Raw genomic sequence first — 14,622 nt, 5'->3', positions numbered from 1 at the left:
TTTGTTCTTTTCTTTAATAACTGGCTTAATAAACACGTAGGTTGGTATGCCTATTTCTGCATTCAGTCTGCCATGTTTTGCATAAAGTATTTAAAGAAAACCCAGGTAATTAGAAAAAGAAGACCCTTTGATACCCCCCGAAAGGGTCTCAAGACACTACTTTGAGAACTGGCTGTCAAGATACTCTAGATGCTCTTCCATTAATGAGGGGCAGATTTTAAGCAGCCCTTAGTTTGGATTCTGTTAGAAATTGCTCGGCACATTGAATCAGAAGGCCTGAAACTTATGTGCTCATTGTCACTTGGTCTCAAAATGCCTATTTGTTTTCCTCTCCATTTGTCTTAAAACCCAGATATATTTGTAGTTGTAGCCAGCAGTAACTCTGGTCAGCGGAACCCGTAACTAAGCATTACCATTCGCACTCTGGATGAGTCGCTGTGGGGCCTGGGATCTGCTTTAAAGTAATGGGAACATGCGATTCTTCCGCTGTCCCCCCACTCTCATGTGACGTTTGTCGTTTCATAGAAGAATTTGTGTTCTCCAGATGTCCAAAGTATTTGTTTCACCAATCTGCATCCTTCCTAGAAATTTAATGCCAAATTATTGATTTAAATTAGAATTTAAACTTGTTTTATTACTAACTAGCCTTTCGAGATAAGCCTTGAAGTGTGTTTCTCAGCCATTATATGATGGGGGCTGAAATCTGTGAGGAGGGAAGAATTATGAAGGGCCTCAGGACTGCGCTGGCCCAGGGCCTTGGGAGGGCCGGCATCAGGCCAGTAAGCAGTGGCGTTCTTCTTGCAGCTGGAAGCTCGACTGGAGGACGCCGTTGCCGAGGCCTCCAGGGAGCGCAAGCTTCGTGAGCACAGTGAGAACTTCTCCAAGCAAGTGGAAAGTGAGCTTGAGGCTCTCAAGGTAGTGTCTGCCAGAGGCTAGACGGTCACCCTTGCTAACTGTCGTGGTGGGCTCATCAGAGACCGGTGGCTGCAGATGAGACGTGGGATGTGGAGAGGTGGCAGCTCACGACCATGCCTTTAGGACAGCTTTTCGCTTTAAAAGCCCAAGTTGCTTCATTTTTTTTTCTTATATATAAAAAGCCTCAGGCAATTTATAGGAAGCCCTTGTAAACTAATACCCAGTACCTGCCATTTGTCTTGGGTTTCTTTCTTTTTTTTTTTTTTAAGATTTTATTATTTGAGAGAGAGAGAGCACATGCAGTGGCGGGGTAGGAGGGGCAGAGGGAGAGGGAGAAGCAGACTCCCCACTGAGCGGGGAGCCCGACATAGGACTTGATCCCAGAACCCTGGGATGACCTGAGCCAAAGGCAGACGCTTCACCAGCTGAATCTGTCACCTCTCCCTCAGTACTTATCTTGGAGGTGCCAGTTTCTCTCCATCGTCCTTGCTGCCCTCTGGTCCAGCTGGTGGCAGCCCCCCATGGGCTTGGACTTCTCCCTAGTGCCCGAGTGCTTGTTGCCATGCTGCTCCCCGTGCGGTTGCTACAGCGAGCTTATCACAGTTGGGACACATCCCACCTTTGGTGTCCCCAGTAGCTTCCTGCAGCTCTGGAATGACTCCTCCCCCTGACAGCTCCCTCTCCGCACTTCCCTTTTCTGCCTGCCCCAACCACCCCGATGCCCTCTTGCTGTGTCCACAGCTCCAGTTCGGTGCCTTTGCCTTGCTGCTCATTGCCTGACACAGCGCTTCATGTGTTACCACCTCAACGTTGCCTTCTCTAACTGTCAACTTTGTGCCATCCCCCAGTCTTTGTTGCATTGCTTTGTGTTAGCATCTTGTTGCTTCGTTGCTGGGTTGTTATCAGGCTCTCCCTTCTGCCCCACAGAAGCAGCGACCTCAGTGTTACCCTGTTACCACAGAGGTGCTCGACACATAGCCTTCAAAAGAATATTGTTGCATGATGAACAAACTGTGAGGAGGTTTGGAGACCATTTGTGTGAGGGTGTAGACACAGAGCTTCTGCAGTGCTGGGCAGATCTGGGCACATCCCTTCAGCAAGGCAGATACTGTCTACCCCTAGAACCAGCCTGACTGTTGTGAGAAGGACTTCATGACTGAGGCCAGATAAATCCTTTGCAGTGCCTGTCACTGGCAGGGAAGGGGTGCCTGCATGTGGTAGGGATGACAGGCCGCGTGGCTCTTGAGGGAGGACACAGAGCTCTGTGGTTGACTTTACTTACCCTTTATCTTCAGATGAAGCAAGGAGGCCGAGGACCAGGTGCCACCTTAGAACATCAGCAGGAGATTTCCAAAATCAAATCTGAGCTTGAGAAGAAAGTCCTATTTTATGAAGAAGAATTGGTCAGGCGGGAGGCCTCCCATGTGCTGGAAGTAAAAAATGTGAAAAAGGAGGTGCACGATTCAGAGAGCCACCAGCTGGCCCTGCAGAAGGAAGTTCTCATGTTAAAAGACAAATTGGAAAAGTCAAAGCGAGAGCGGTAAGTGTCCACACTCTCCTCTGTGTTGTGAGTGTAGACTTGTGTCCCTGCCCCCTGCAGGCTTCTGACTCCCCTCTCTCTCGTACCTTCCCAGGCACACTGAAATGGAGGAGGCAGTGGGCACAGTAAGGGAGAAGTATGAGCGGGAGAGAGGCATGCTGCTGGAAGAAAACAAGAAGCTCACGGCCGAGAACGAGAGGGTAATCGCCCCCGCTCACAGCCCTAATGTCCATGCTCACGAGTCCACTCTGCCTAGTGGTTGTTTGCACAGTTTATTGCTTATGTAAAGTCACTGGTTTGATCTTCTGAATGGGCTGTTTCCCATCAGGTTCAAAGCTGCTAATTAGCCAAAACCACAGCTCTTACCTCTTATGTGTTCAGATTTATCTTTTATTTTTAAGATTTTATTTTTTTATTTACGAGAGATACACAGAGGCAGAGGCATATGCAGAGAGAGAAGAAGGCTTCCTGCGGGGAGGCCGATGTGGCACTTGATCCTAGGACCCCAGGATCACTACCTGAGCCAAAGGCAGATGCTCAACCATTGTGCCACTCAGGCATCTATGTGTTCAAATTTATATTGAAACATGAGGGAAGTTAGGTACAGTCAAAAAGTCTACATTGAAAACTAGGTTTAGAACAGTATCTCCGGGGATCCCTGGGTGGCGCAGCGGTTTAACGCCTGCCTTTGGCCCAGGGCGTGATCCTGGAGACCCGGGATCGAATCCCGCGTCGGGCTCCCAGTGCATGGAGCCTGCTTCTCCCTCTGCCTATGTCTCTGCCCCCCCGCCCTCTCTCTCTCTCTCATAAATAAAAATTTAAAAAAATAAAAAATAAATAGAACAATATCTCCTAATGATTAAAGCTTTCAGGCTCTTCAGAAGAACTTGTGCTATAATCCTGCTAATGTCGTAATTTAAAGGGCACCATATGAGCTTCTAGCTTCCCACAGAGCTTCCTAGAGCATACAAGAGTTTAAAATCTAAAAAAATTAAAATGAAAACTCTAAAGGGCACCAAATAACGAGTTGTGTGGTACAATTGTTTAATTTCAGCTTTGTTCCTTTGTGGATAAACTCACAGCTCAAAACAGACAACTGGAGGATGAGCTGCAAGATCTGGCAGCCAAGAAGGAATCAGTTGCACACTGGGAAGCTCAGATTGCAGAGATCATTCAGTGGTATGTGCGTGCCCACCCGCAGTGTCCCCAGCCCAGCCCAGCCCAGCCTGTCACACTATTCACCACACGGTTCCTCTGAGGCCTCAGCGCAGACCTTGCTGCTCTTTCCCCTAATCGCTAATGTGCAGGGGCAGCAGCTCTGCCCAGGTCATCACATTGCAGTAGAGGTGGAGAAACCCCACCGAGTCACTGAAGGTGTCAGTCAGGCTGGCATGCCCCCATGTTCCGGTGAGCAGGGGGGCAGCCCTTGCTAGCAGAGGCAGTCATTGGTGGTGGGCGATTATTCTCGTTGATAGGACACAGTGTCATTCTGTCCCATGGGAGGCAGGAACCTATTCTCATTTTTAGCTCCTCTCACTCACGGGGTATGGTCCTCCTCTAGGGTCAGTGATGAGAAAGATGCACGAGGTTATCTTCAGGCTCTTGCTTCCAAGATGACAGAAGAGCTCGAGACCCTGAGGAGCTCCAGTCTGGGCTCAAGAGCGCTGGTAGGCTTTGTTCTGAACTCTGCATTTCTATGGCAATGGAATTCATTACTGGCTTTCTCTTGAGCATGAGTGCAGCTGAGTGCCAAACAGGTAACACTGGTGATGTGAGACTCGCATGTGACTAGTGAAAGCTGCCCAGTTTGAGGAGCTCTGTGAGTTATTGGGCGATCCACAAACTCACAACAGCAAGCGATCACTGAGGGCCGGGCTCTGTGGAGGGATCCTCAGTTAGCAGGATGGGTTTCTGCCCTCAGGGAGATTGGTCTTGTTCATTCTGTCACCCACCTGGTCAGGGTCCATGCGTTTTGAATGCCCACGGTGGGTGGGTGGGTGGGTGGGTGGAGCTCTGAATGCAGCAGAGCTGCGTGTCCACCCAGGCTCACTTCTGGGCACAGCCATTTTTACAGTCGGTGTGTAGAAGTTATTCTGTTGATAACATATACGAGTAACATTAAGGTACAGTGAAACTACTTTATTAGAATTTTATCTACAACTATAAACCCTAATTTTTATCGCATGTTTTGCTGATGTGAAAGTGTGTTTACTGAAAAGGGGCAGCACCTTTGAGTGTCATTAACCACTCATCCAGTCACCCAGGCACCCAGCACATTCGTCTTGTCAAAGAACACAGCCGTGTTCTTTGCTCTATAATTGAAAGACTTTGTCATTTTTAGATTTTAGATTTACAAATACCAATTCAAATGATCAATAAATATTTTTTCATTTCTACATTTTCTTTTTTTCCAATCATGTTTACGTGTAATCTCGTACTTATGAATCACATTGAATAAATTTAGTGCACAAAACTTATAAAAGATGAATATATAGTCTTAGGTCCTTTTAGCAAAATGGGTTGAGATTCTTATTGCAGAGTATTCCCATTGAAAGGCTTCCTGGATGAAAGTGTATTTCCTTTCTGTCCTTAGAAGTGTATCGTCCACCTGTTGACTGAGGAAGTTCATGTAGGACACAGTAATCTAAAGGGAGTTTTCTCTCATTTGCTGGATTTCATACAGTCGTCAGCATCTGGATGATGTACCCCTCTCTCTGTCCCTGCGCACCTGCAGTGGGTTACCTTCCTTCTCGTAACTCTGTAGACGGGAAGTGAAAAATCCTGTTTTAGTGAAAGCTTTAAAAAGATCTACCAGAGTGGTATCTGCAGACTTCTTCTGTCCCTCCTGAAAGTGGATAGGACTGCACAGGGCTTGGCAGGAATAGGGGAGGACGCTGTTGTCAGGCTGATTTCAATCACAGTCACTCCATCCTTTCTCCTTCCCTTTGCTATTTCAGTCTTCTCGTCCTAGGTAGGCATAACGATGAGCACTGAGATAATTTCTAAGATGTTGAAACAGCAGAATGTCTCAAGATAAAGGAAAAGTAAGACAACTGAGACCCTTCAGTGTAGCTTAGGTTTGTAAGAGTCCAGTGGGCTCAAATTGAAATTAAAGTTAAACTTCAGTTGTATTCTTTTAAAAAATAAAGAAAGGTACATTTCATTCATTAGAAGATCTCTAAGAATAAAAGTCATAAAATGCCCAAACTAACATTGGGTCTGACAGACTTTGATATCATATCTAATGGTATCAAACTAATATTTGAATTGATCTTTAAATGTGATAATACAAGTTTAATTTTAGAAAAAAGATGAATTATTTGCCAGCATTTTGTTAAAGAGCTTAAATACATGTCTGTAATATTTGAACCAATGTCTGCAGGATCCCCTTTGGAAAGTTCGCCGTAGTCAGAAGCTCGACATGTCTGCACGGCTAGAATTGCAATCTGCTCTTGAGGCAGAGATCCGGGCCAAACAGCTTGTTCAAGAGGAGCTGAGGAAAGTCAAAGACACGAATCTCTCCTTTGAAAGGTACCTGGTACCATGGTCTGACCTTGGGCACACACCTGTGCAGTTTCCTCCGTTGATCAGAAGGAACTTTGAGCAGTGGGACGTTTCGGGCACCTACTAGATGCTCAGTAAGAATCGGTTGGATGAATGTGCAGATGCCCTTCATCTACTGGTGGGTTATGCTTAGTGTTTCCAAGAAATAATGAGACTGGTATGGGTCCTTAGCTCTGAAAGGCTGGTGTCCCTGTCTCTGAAAGGTGGATGCTTGTCCTCCCCATGCTGGGCAATGGGATGTCTGATGGCCCCTCTCTGGGCTTCTTGTTCACCTGAGTGCTGTTCAGTTCATCAAGTTCAAATTTTTCCTTTTAACCTGAAACTTACTTTAAAATACAGCTTGGAGGGGGTATGCCTATTTGAAAACTTTTCCAGCCTCAGACAGTCATAGGAACACCATTTATCCATAATAGTAAATTCAGCAAATGTTTGATGAGAGGCCACCACCAGCAGACACTGTTATGTGCCCAGATACAGCAGTGACTCGCTGTTTCATAAAGGCCAGGCCTTCCTACTTGCAGTAGTTGCTGCTGATATGGAAGGTGGGGCAAGCTCCTCCATGAAGGGGCTGGGGACCTGTATATCACCAGGGATGTCACTGATAGGATTATAGAGTCACACATTTTGTTAGTTTGGGGGGCTAAAAGAGTAATAATAGCTTCCGTTTAAATATGCTCCCTGTAAAAACTTTATTCTGCTAATGATATGACCCCTACAGGGTTCCCAGGAGGCCAGCAGTCTTATAACTTCATTTTACAGCTGATGAGACAGAGATGGCAGAGGTGCAGTGGGTCGGCCAGCGTCACCCGCTCAGCTGCTGGACTGTACCATGCGCCTCCTGGCCAAACGTTAGGCACCTCAGCCTGATTGTTCCTGCAATAATCTGTAGGAACCCCAAGACCCCTGGTATTCAGGCAGTGCTCATGGTCTCAGGTGCGGCCCACCCTCTTGCCAGCTAAGGAAAGAAGGTTTAGAGGTCTGGTGGCTGAGTCATGTGTCCCCAGAGGACAAAGGACTCCTCTGGAAAGAGACTAGGAATGTCAAACTCCATGAAGGCTTTAAGAGATACACTTGTTTTGACCATGATTTTTAAGATCTACACCTGTTTATAATTCAGCAGTAGTATCCATATTCTCCATAACACGCTCAGTAGGCTCACTCAGGCAAACAGTAGATCTGTGTTTCTGTTCAACGGTGGAGAGCCTGCCATGTTCCAGCACTTTCCTAGACACTGGAGAGTAGCCCTTGCCCTCACATTCTGACACTTACTGAGTCAGTGTGTGTGGATGACCTATTCTCAGGGTGCTTAAAGCCATTTTTCTTTATTTTTTATCTTAGTAAACTGAAGGATTCCGAAGCCAAAAATAGAGAGTTATTAGAAGAAATGGAAATTTTGAAGAAAAAAATGGAAGAAAAATTCAGAGCAGATACTGGTAAATTAAAATTATAAGCTTCTGAATTATTTAAACGCAAGCTTTTTTTTTATTTTTTAGCAATGTGATTTTGGTTTAGATTTAATAGTTTTTACTTACATAAAGAAAGCACTTAACACAACTTTAAAACCAAAATTCTGAAATAAGGTGTGTCCAAAGATACCTTCCCCAAAGGTTAAGCATGGGCTTTGGTTTATCCTTCCCCTTGCATCTTGAAATACACAGCAAATGTGTGTGTGTAAAGGTATGCATCCGTACCCCCCTGGTTACACAAGGCAGCCTACTCTGGGCTCCATTCTGTGTGTGGGGAGGGCCACAGTGTGTGAGATGGTCCCAGGTCCCTGTCCCCTCACAGCTTGCTGCACCGGGGGCTGTGGACGGCTGCTGGACTATTCTCTTGCTGTCACAGAAAGTGCCGCAAGCAGTAGCCATATGTGTACAACACTTCCTATTCCTCTGGGGGTATTTTTGAAAGTGGGATTGCTAGTTAAAGAGTAAGCATGCATCCACTTACACTAGACATTGCCAGACTCTGCCCCGGAGGCTTGTGTCTATGCCTCCCTGCAGGCATGGCAGGCTGGGGCTCCCACCCCACAGCCTCACGCCCAGAGCGGGTCTGCATGCTGAATAGGTAAGAAGTAGCATTGGAACACCGAGTTCACTTGGATTCCTCTTTTCGTGAGCAAGATTGAGTGCCTTTTTATGTGTTTAAGGGCTATTCGTATTTCTGATTCTGTGATTTTTATATATTTGTATCTTTTGCCCATTTTTAAAAATTAAAGTTAAGCTTTTTCTTCTAGAAGCTTTTTTGTATATTGAGGATTAGAACCTTTTGTTTGTGATAGAAGTTGTAGTTTTCCCGGTTTGTCTTTTTATATATATATATGTATTTATATATATATGTATATATGTATATATACATACATACATACATATTCAGGTGGTTTTTTTGTTTTTGTTTTATTTTTAGGGGGTTGGTTTTGGTTTTTACCAAGTATAATGTGTTTTAGTGCTTTTTTTGTTTTAATTTTTGTGCATCAAATTTATCAGTCTTCCTTTTCTTAAGTCATAGGAAAATATTCCCAATCCCCAGGTATTCAAGTAATTAATTCATGTTTTCCAATACTGGTATGGTTTCATTTGTTAAATTTGGATTACTGATTGAATTAGAATTTACTCTGATGTAAATTTTGTGGAATGGATCTAGTTTTATCTTTTTCCTGTGGCTATTTATCTAATACCAGTTATTGAAAAATTCCTCTCGTACTGATTTTATATGTGACTCTTAACACATGAGATTCCCCTGAGTACCTGAGTCTGTCTCTGGATTTTCCATCCTGTTCATTGTTCACTTGATTGTGATTAAAGAGGCTTTGGGGAATCTATTTTAATATCTGGTAGAGTTCCTCCCCCACCCCTCTTTTATAAAGATTTCTGATACCTTCTTCTTGGTGACTCTCCCACATGATTGTAACTGGAATCACATCACATTCACCAGTTAGCTTATGGAGGATTGACATCTTGATGATGTTGCATCTTCCCATCTAAGCACAAGACTCCATCTTTTAAACCTGCTTTGACTGATTTTTGTTTCTTTCTTACAGGACTCAAACTTCCAGATTTTCAGGATTCAATATTTGAGTATTTCAACACTGCACCTCTTGCACATGATCTAACATTTAGAGTAAGTAGTTATTTTAAAAAGAGACAAATCAATTATTGTTAAGTTAGAACTAGTATGACCTGCTCTGACCCCGTGCGGAGCTGCCAGCAACATCTAATGGCTTTCTCTCTCATGTGGACCAGGGTATTCAGTGTATGAGGTTAGACACATGTAAGGTATTCGAAATGCTCCCAGAGAGGTCTCCTCAGACCAAGTGGAAGTTTATTAATTAAAGTGTTCAGCATCTTCCAGGGAGAAATCCACCCTGGCCTCGGGCCATGTGCTATGTATTACAGGCAATTTTGAAAATACAAATTCTTACATTGCAGCAAATGAAGAATAAACGAGTCTCACTACCCTTTCAGTGACTTCTGTATGGCTCTACGGTTTGGCCTTAAGGATGGTTGGAAAAGGTGACTTATTAAGAATAGTACAGTGATGAGTGCCCTGTGGCCCTCCTGGTGTCATAGGTCTGGGGTACGCCTCCACTCTGAGGGTGGCCTGCGTGGGTGTAGGTCAGAGCCACTTGAGGAAGGGGGGCTGTTGGTGCTGCAAGAGCCCCACTTCATCCTTCATGTGCTGCACATGGACCCAGGGCAGTCTGTCCCTCTTTTTCTAAAATGATAGGGACGGACCTTCACTGGTGATCCTTAAAACAAGCCAGAAAGTAAAAATAATGAAAGCAAATTTCATTAATGGGAATTCTGGCAAAGTGTCATTGTTTTTATTGATTTTCAACTTTTTATTTAGAAAACTTTAAACCTGCAGGAAGGTTGAAAGACTAATACAGTAAACATACAGGTGTCTTACTGGCATTTTGCTGCATTTGCTTTGTCTCTCCCCATTAGTGCACAGACGTGTCCCCTAACACTCCAGGGTCCATCGTCTTGAGAGCAGGGGTATTCTCCTCACGTCACCATGCTGTTGTCACCAGGCAGAGGATGTTTCACACCGATGCTGTAGCAAAGCACACCTTTGCATTTTCCTTGTCATCCCAACAAAGTCCTTTTTTTTTTTTTTAAGATTTTATTTGTTCATGAAAGACAGAGAGAGAGAGAGAGAGAGAGGCAGAGACACAGGCAGAGGGAGAAGCAGGCTCCATGCAGGGAGCCCGACATGGGACTTGATCCTGGGTCCCCAGGATCAGGCCCTGGGCTGATGGCAGCGCTAAACTGTTGAGCCACCCAGGCTGCCCAACGTCCTTTACTGCTGGTTGGCTTCCCCTTGTCAGGATCCAACCAGAGCTCATAGGTCGTGTTCAGTCTTCCATCTGGAACAGCGCCTCCACTTCTCCCGACCCCCACTTTTTCTGATGTTGGCATTTCTGTAGTGGCCAGCCCGACCGTCTTGTAGGGTGCCCTGTGCTCTGGATTTGCATGAGAGCTCCTCGTGATTAGAAGCAGGTTGAATGCTGGTATGGATGCTGCACGGGGGGTGATGTATACTTCCCACGTGTGTAGTTTGGAGTGCTAGGTTTCATCATTAGGGTGAGGTGGTATCTGCCAGGCCCTACCCCACTCCTCTGTAAGTGCTGGGTCTTTGGGATGGCTGCTGGGTATCTGTCTGGCAGCAGCCTTACGGCAGCGGGCTGCTGTCTGTTGGCAGTCCCTGCCTGGGATCAGTTACTATAAAATCAAGCCGGCTCTAGCCCCCACCACTCTGGCTCGTACTGGCTTGTGTTCACCTGTCAAAATGGTTTCTTACCAAATTACTGATCCTTGTCTTTTCCTTGAAGTCCTCAGTTTTAAGAAGCAAAAATTTTTCCTTGGTCCCCAGAAGCCAGTTCCTTCAGAAACCTGTTGTCGGGCAGCCCCGGTGGCGCAGCGGTTTAGTGCCGCCTGCAGCCCGGGGCGTGATCCTGGAGACCCTGGATCGAGTCCCACATCAGGCTCTCTGTATGATGCCTGCTTCTCCCTCTGCCTCTCTCTCTCTGTCTCTATGAATAAATAAATAAAATCTTAAAAAAAAAAAAAAAAAGAAAGATAAACCTGTTGTCTCATAGGTCCCAAGCCTCTCCCAAGGCGGGAACACTAGGTGGGTCACTGTGGACCCAGGGCTGCCATCGCAAACAGGATGGAGGTGGCCAGGACAGCAGCATCATTTCTACAGAATTAGTACAAGAGTAGCAGCCCCTGGGGTGGGGTCTCACTCAATTGTTCCACCGCAGTTGGTGGCCAGCAAGCAGCTTCCCCCCAGGGCTAGGCTAGGCCGTGATCTCTGTGCCACCATGTCCAGGGCAGCCAGCACTCCTGCAGCCTCTCGTCAGTCTCAGTCCTTCCTGACCTCTGTGGTTTGAATAGGAAGGACATTCGTTCACGAAGAAAAAAATCCTTGGTCAGAGTCTAGGTTTGTCAAGAGGTCTTTCCAGACCTGAGGATTGTCTTTTAGAAGCTGCCGCCCTGCTTTCATGGTATAAATACTAGAGTGCTTGGCCACAGGGGTGGAATCAGTGTATTTTTGTGCAGAGTTTCATTGGGTGGGAGGTTGCAGTTGAGGACTCCCCCTTGTCCCCACATCTCTGTAAATGCATTAAGTGCTGCCCATGCTGGCCCTCCACTGCCCTCCCTGTGTCCCTAGCAGCCCTCAGGTGTGGACAGCTTCTCGTCTTTAATTCCCATCCTTGAACCCACCAAGTGATAGAAACCAGCCAGGCTATTACGTGGCTGAAACAAAGTTACTTAGTATTCCTTTACTCTTCATTTATCTGGAGATGGAACTCTAACACGTGTAACATACTTTATTCATGGGAGAAATTTGCTTAGTTTGTAGCTTTGATGATTAGCTAATTGATGTAGCAGCTCCCTTGTGCATTTGTTAACGAATTCAGAGACTGCAGTACACAGTTGTATGTGGCATGTGTAGTTCATGTGCAAGCGCGCTACCTTCCCATCTGAATTTGGCTCCTTGGACAGGAACCTCATTAATTACAACTTTTAGAAAGTGTTTCTCTGATTTGCTTCATTGGGATTTCAATGTGGAACACCAGATAAAGCTGTAAACTCCCGTAGGAACCTCCCAGCCACCTCTGTGTCCCGGTGATAGCACTTACTGAGCATACGGATGTAGTCTGTGTGTGTCTGCAAATAGAGCCTTTCGTGAGGAAATAATTTCAGGAACACTCAAAATGAGGTCCTTTTTAAGTGGTTTTAGAATGAGCTTCAAATTAGATTCAAGGCTTTAGCTTCCGTTTCAGATTGTGAAATTAATTTGAGAATCTTGAGTTCTGAGAACAAAACATTGCTTCCCTGTGTCCTAAAACTTTCAGGGAAATTCTTAGTTCTGGGCATGGGTCCTCAGACCCCTGTTGATGTCAGAATTTCTTCTTGACCCCTGAAATGAAGTTAAAAATCATTTAACTCCGTTATTTTAATGATACCAAGTACAGGTAAAACCACTTCTGAATGAGACCAGTGGGTCGGGTGGTCAGGAGAATGGGTGGTAAGGGCTGTGCGGGGAGGATGAGGCAGGTGGCCTCTGGCCTTTGGCAATGACCATGACTGGTCAGACCATGCAGTCACCACTGTGGTCTCAGAATGCCAGAGACGGTGGTCCTCAGGGGAGGCACCACAGCTGTGAGTGAAGTGGGCCATGAGGGGACATGACGGGAGTGAGGGGCTGGGCAGGGCTGGGGGGTCCCCGGGGGGAGGACCCGTGGAATCAGAATCTGACTTCTGCAGCAGTTCTCTCCTTCCCACTGCGTCTCTGCCTTTGTTTTCACAGAGTGGCTCAGCTGCGGAGCAGGAAACACAGGCTCCGAAGCCAGAAGCATCCCCATCGGTTTCTGTGGCTGCCAGCACAGAACAGCAGGAAGTAAGCAATGTTGCCGTGTTGCTCCCCTACGAGCACTTGGGTCCCCTCCCCATCCATGTCCTTAATGGGCAGAGGCTACGTTCATGCCAATGTAGCCCCCCTGGTCCTGCCTCGCACCCTGTAGCAAGATCCTCTGCCCACTGGTGGGCACAACTTATGTCTTCGAGTTATTGTCAATGCATCAGCTGGTCGATGGCTGCCCTGACAGATGTCTCAACAATGTAGGGAATTTAAAATGCCATTCATTATTAATTGGTTCTAGAGAGAAATGAACCCCAGGCAGGGTCTGACGCATAAGAGCAGTACCGAGCTCAGAGGATGCTCACCTGTCCCTGCTTGTCCCCAGGACATGGCTCGGGCCCCGCAGAGGCCACCCACCGTGCCGTTGCCTACCACGCAGCCCCTCACTCTGGCTGGACCAAAGGTAGGAGCCTGGCTTTGCACTTGTGCTACCTTCTCAGTTTTAGGAGGTAACTTTGTATAAATAAGATAGAAGTATTTTTGTATACACAGTAAGATCCTGGTGTCCTAGTAATGGTTTGCTGTGAGCAGTGTGGTCTGTGAAGTGTCAGGACACTGCTTCTTCTCTTCTTTTTTTTTTTTTTTAAGAATTTATTTGAGAAGAGAGCACGAGCAGGGGGAGGAGCAGAGGAAGAGGGAGAAGCAGACTCCCCACTAAACAGGGAGCCCGATGCAGGGCTCAGTCCCAGGACCCAGAGATCATGACCCGAGCCAAAGGAAGACACTTAACCGGCTGAGCCACCCAGGCACCCCTGACCCTGTGTCTCCTTAATGAAGTCCGTGAATGACACATGGTCACATGTTAATTGGGAAATTTCTGACTGTGGTCTCCTCTTCTTCATCTCCCAGACCCTGATCCCTTCTCACGCAGTGACCACTCTGTGTCACATGTCCACCATGCTCCTCCTTCCAGCTGACTTCCACTTGTCTGTCTGCACTTAGAATGGTAGAGAAGCATATGGTTCATGGGAGGGTGTTATTCCCCAGAGTAAGTGGAACTGCACCCAGCAGCGTGCAGTTGTGTAACTCATCTTTCCCACGAGTGTGTCTGGAGAGCCGAGTGCTAGCCCCACAGTTCTAGTGATGAGGAGGCCCAAAGTTTCAAGCTTAGAAGGCATTTGGCTTGATGCACTTAGATGCTTCATTTTCCTTTAACAAGGCATGGCCTCAGCCATAGACAGTGGCCTAGCTAGAGACAAGACACTTGACGTTGTTAGGCTTTGGGCTTGGATTCTTGCAGAGTAGACGGCCCTCTGGATTTTGTGTTGCTTTTTACAAATAGTCCTGTAGTATCTGTATCCCTGAGTAATAATCCTTCCTTTTGCTATGTCAGAGCTTTATACACTCCGTGTCCTGCATCTCCAGCCTGCTCCTCTCTTCAGCCTCACGTTTCGTTTCCTTGTTGATCGTGTTGTGATACTTCTGCCCTTCCAACAAGGGGCAGAGAGGCCCTTCCACTTAGGAACAGGGCTGCAGTTCATTTCTTGTGTGTCTCTTGGTCTCACATGCAAGTGCGGCTCTGGGTGCCAGCCTACCCCAAAATGAGGGCCCAGGCCAGTGCCCAGGAGCCTCCAGGAGGCACAGTTCCCCTGCCCAGCCCTCCTTGCTGTTTTTGGTAGCATGACCACTCACCAGAGAAAACATGTTGATTGATTTTCTGGCTCAAGCTCGATAGG

The 14,622-nt window shown here is 46.5% G+C and overlaps 1 protein-coding gene across 3 annotated transcripts in view; it reads left to right on the top strand.

Annotated features, from left to right (window-relative positions):
* Positions 1–14,622, top strand: part of CDC42BPB (CDC42 binding protein kinase beta) — a 105,356-nt gene that overhangs the window by 73,128 nt on the left and 17,606 nt on the right. For all 3 annotated transcript variants that reach the window (XR_005363808.1, XM_038545799.1, XM_038545798.1), the window contains 10 exons: positions 805–915; positions 2,211–2,455; positions 2,550–2,655; positions 3,510–3,634; positions 4,017–4,122; positions 5,838–5,986; positions 7,358–7,452; positions 9,057–9,136; positions 12,836–12,925; positions 13,272–13,349. Coding sequence is in view for 2 of the 3 variants with exons in the window: in XM_038545799.1 (XP_038401727.1) it covers positions 805–915; positions 2,211–2,455; positions 2,550–2,655; positions 3,510–3,634; positions 4,017–4,122; positions 5,838–5,986; positions 7,358–7,452; positions 9,057–9,136; positions 12,836–12,925; positions 13,272–13,349 (1,185 nt within the window). In the remaining variant the exon portion in view is untranslated. The remainder of the gene's footprint in view (positions 1–804; positions 916–2,210; positions 2,456–2,549; positions 2,656–3,509; positions 3,635–4,016; positions 4,123–5,837; positions 5,987–7,357; positions 7,453–9,056; positions 9,137–12,835; positions 12,926–13,271; positions 13,350–14,622) is intronic.

Source organism: Canis lupus, chromosome 8, assembly GCF_011100685.1.
Source record: "Canis lupus familiaris isolate Mischka breed German Shepherd chromosome 8, alternate assembly UU_Cfam_GSD_1.0, whole genome shotgun sequence".
In the NCBI taxonomy this organism is placed as follows: Eukaryota; Metazoa; Chordata; class Mammalia; order Carnivora; family Canidae; genus Canis; species Canis lupus.
Note: the sequence above shows the minus strand (reverse complement) of the source record. Positions and strands in the feature narration are given on the sequence as shown.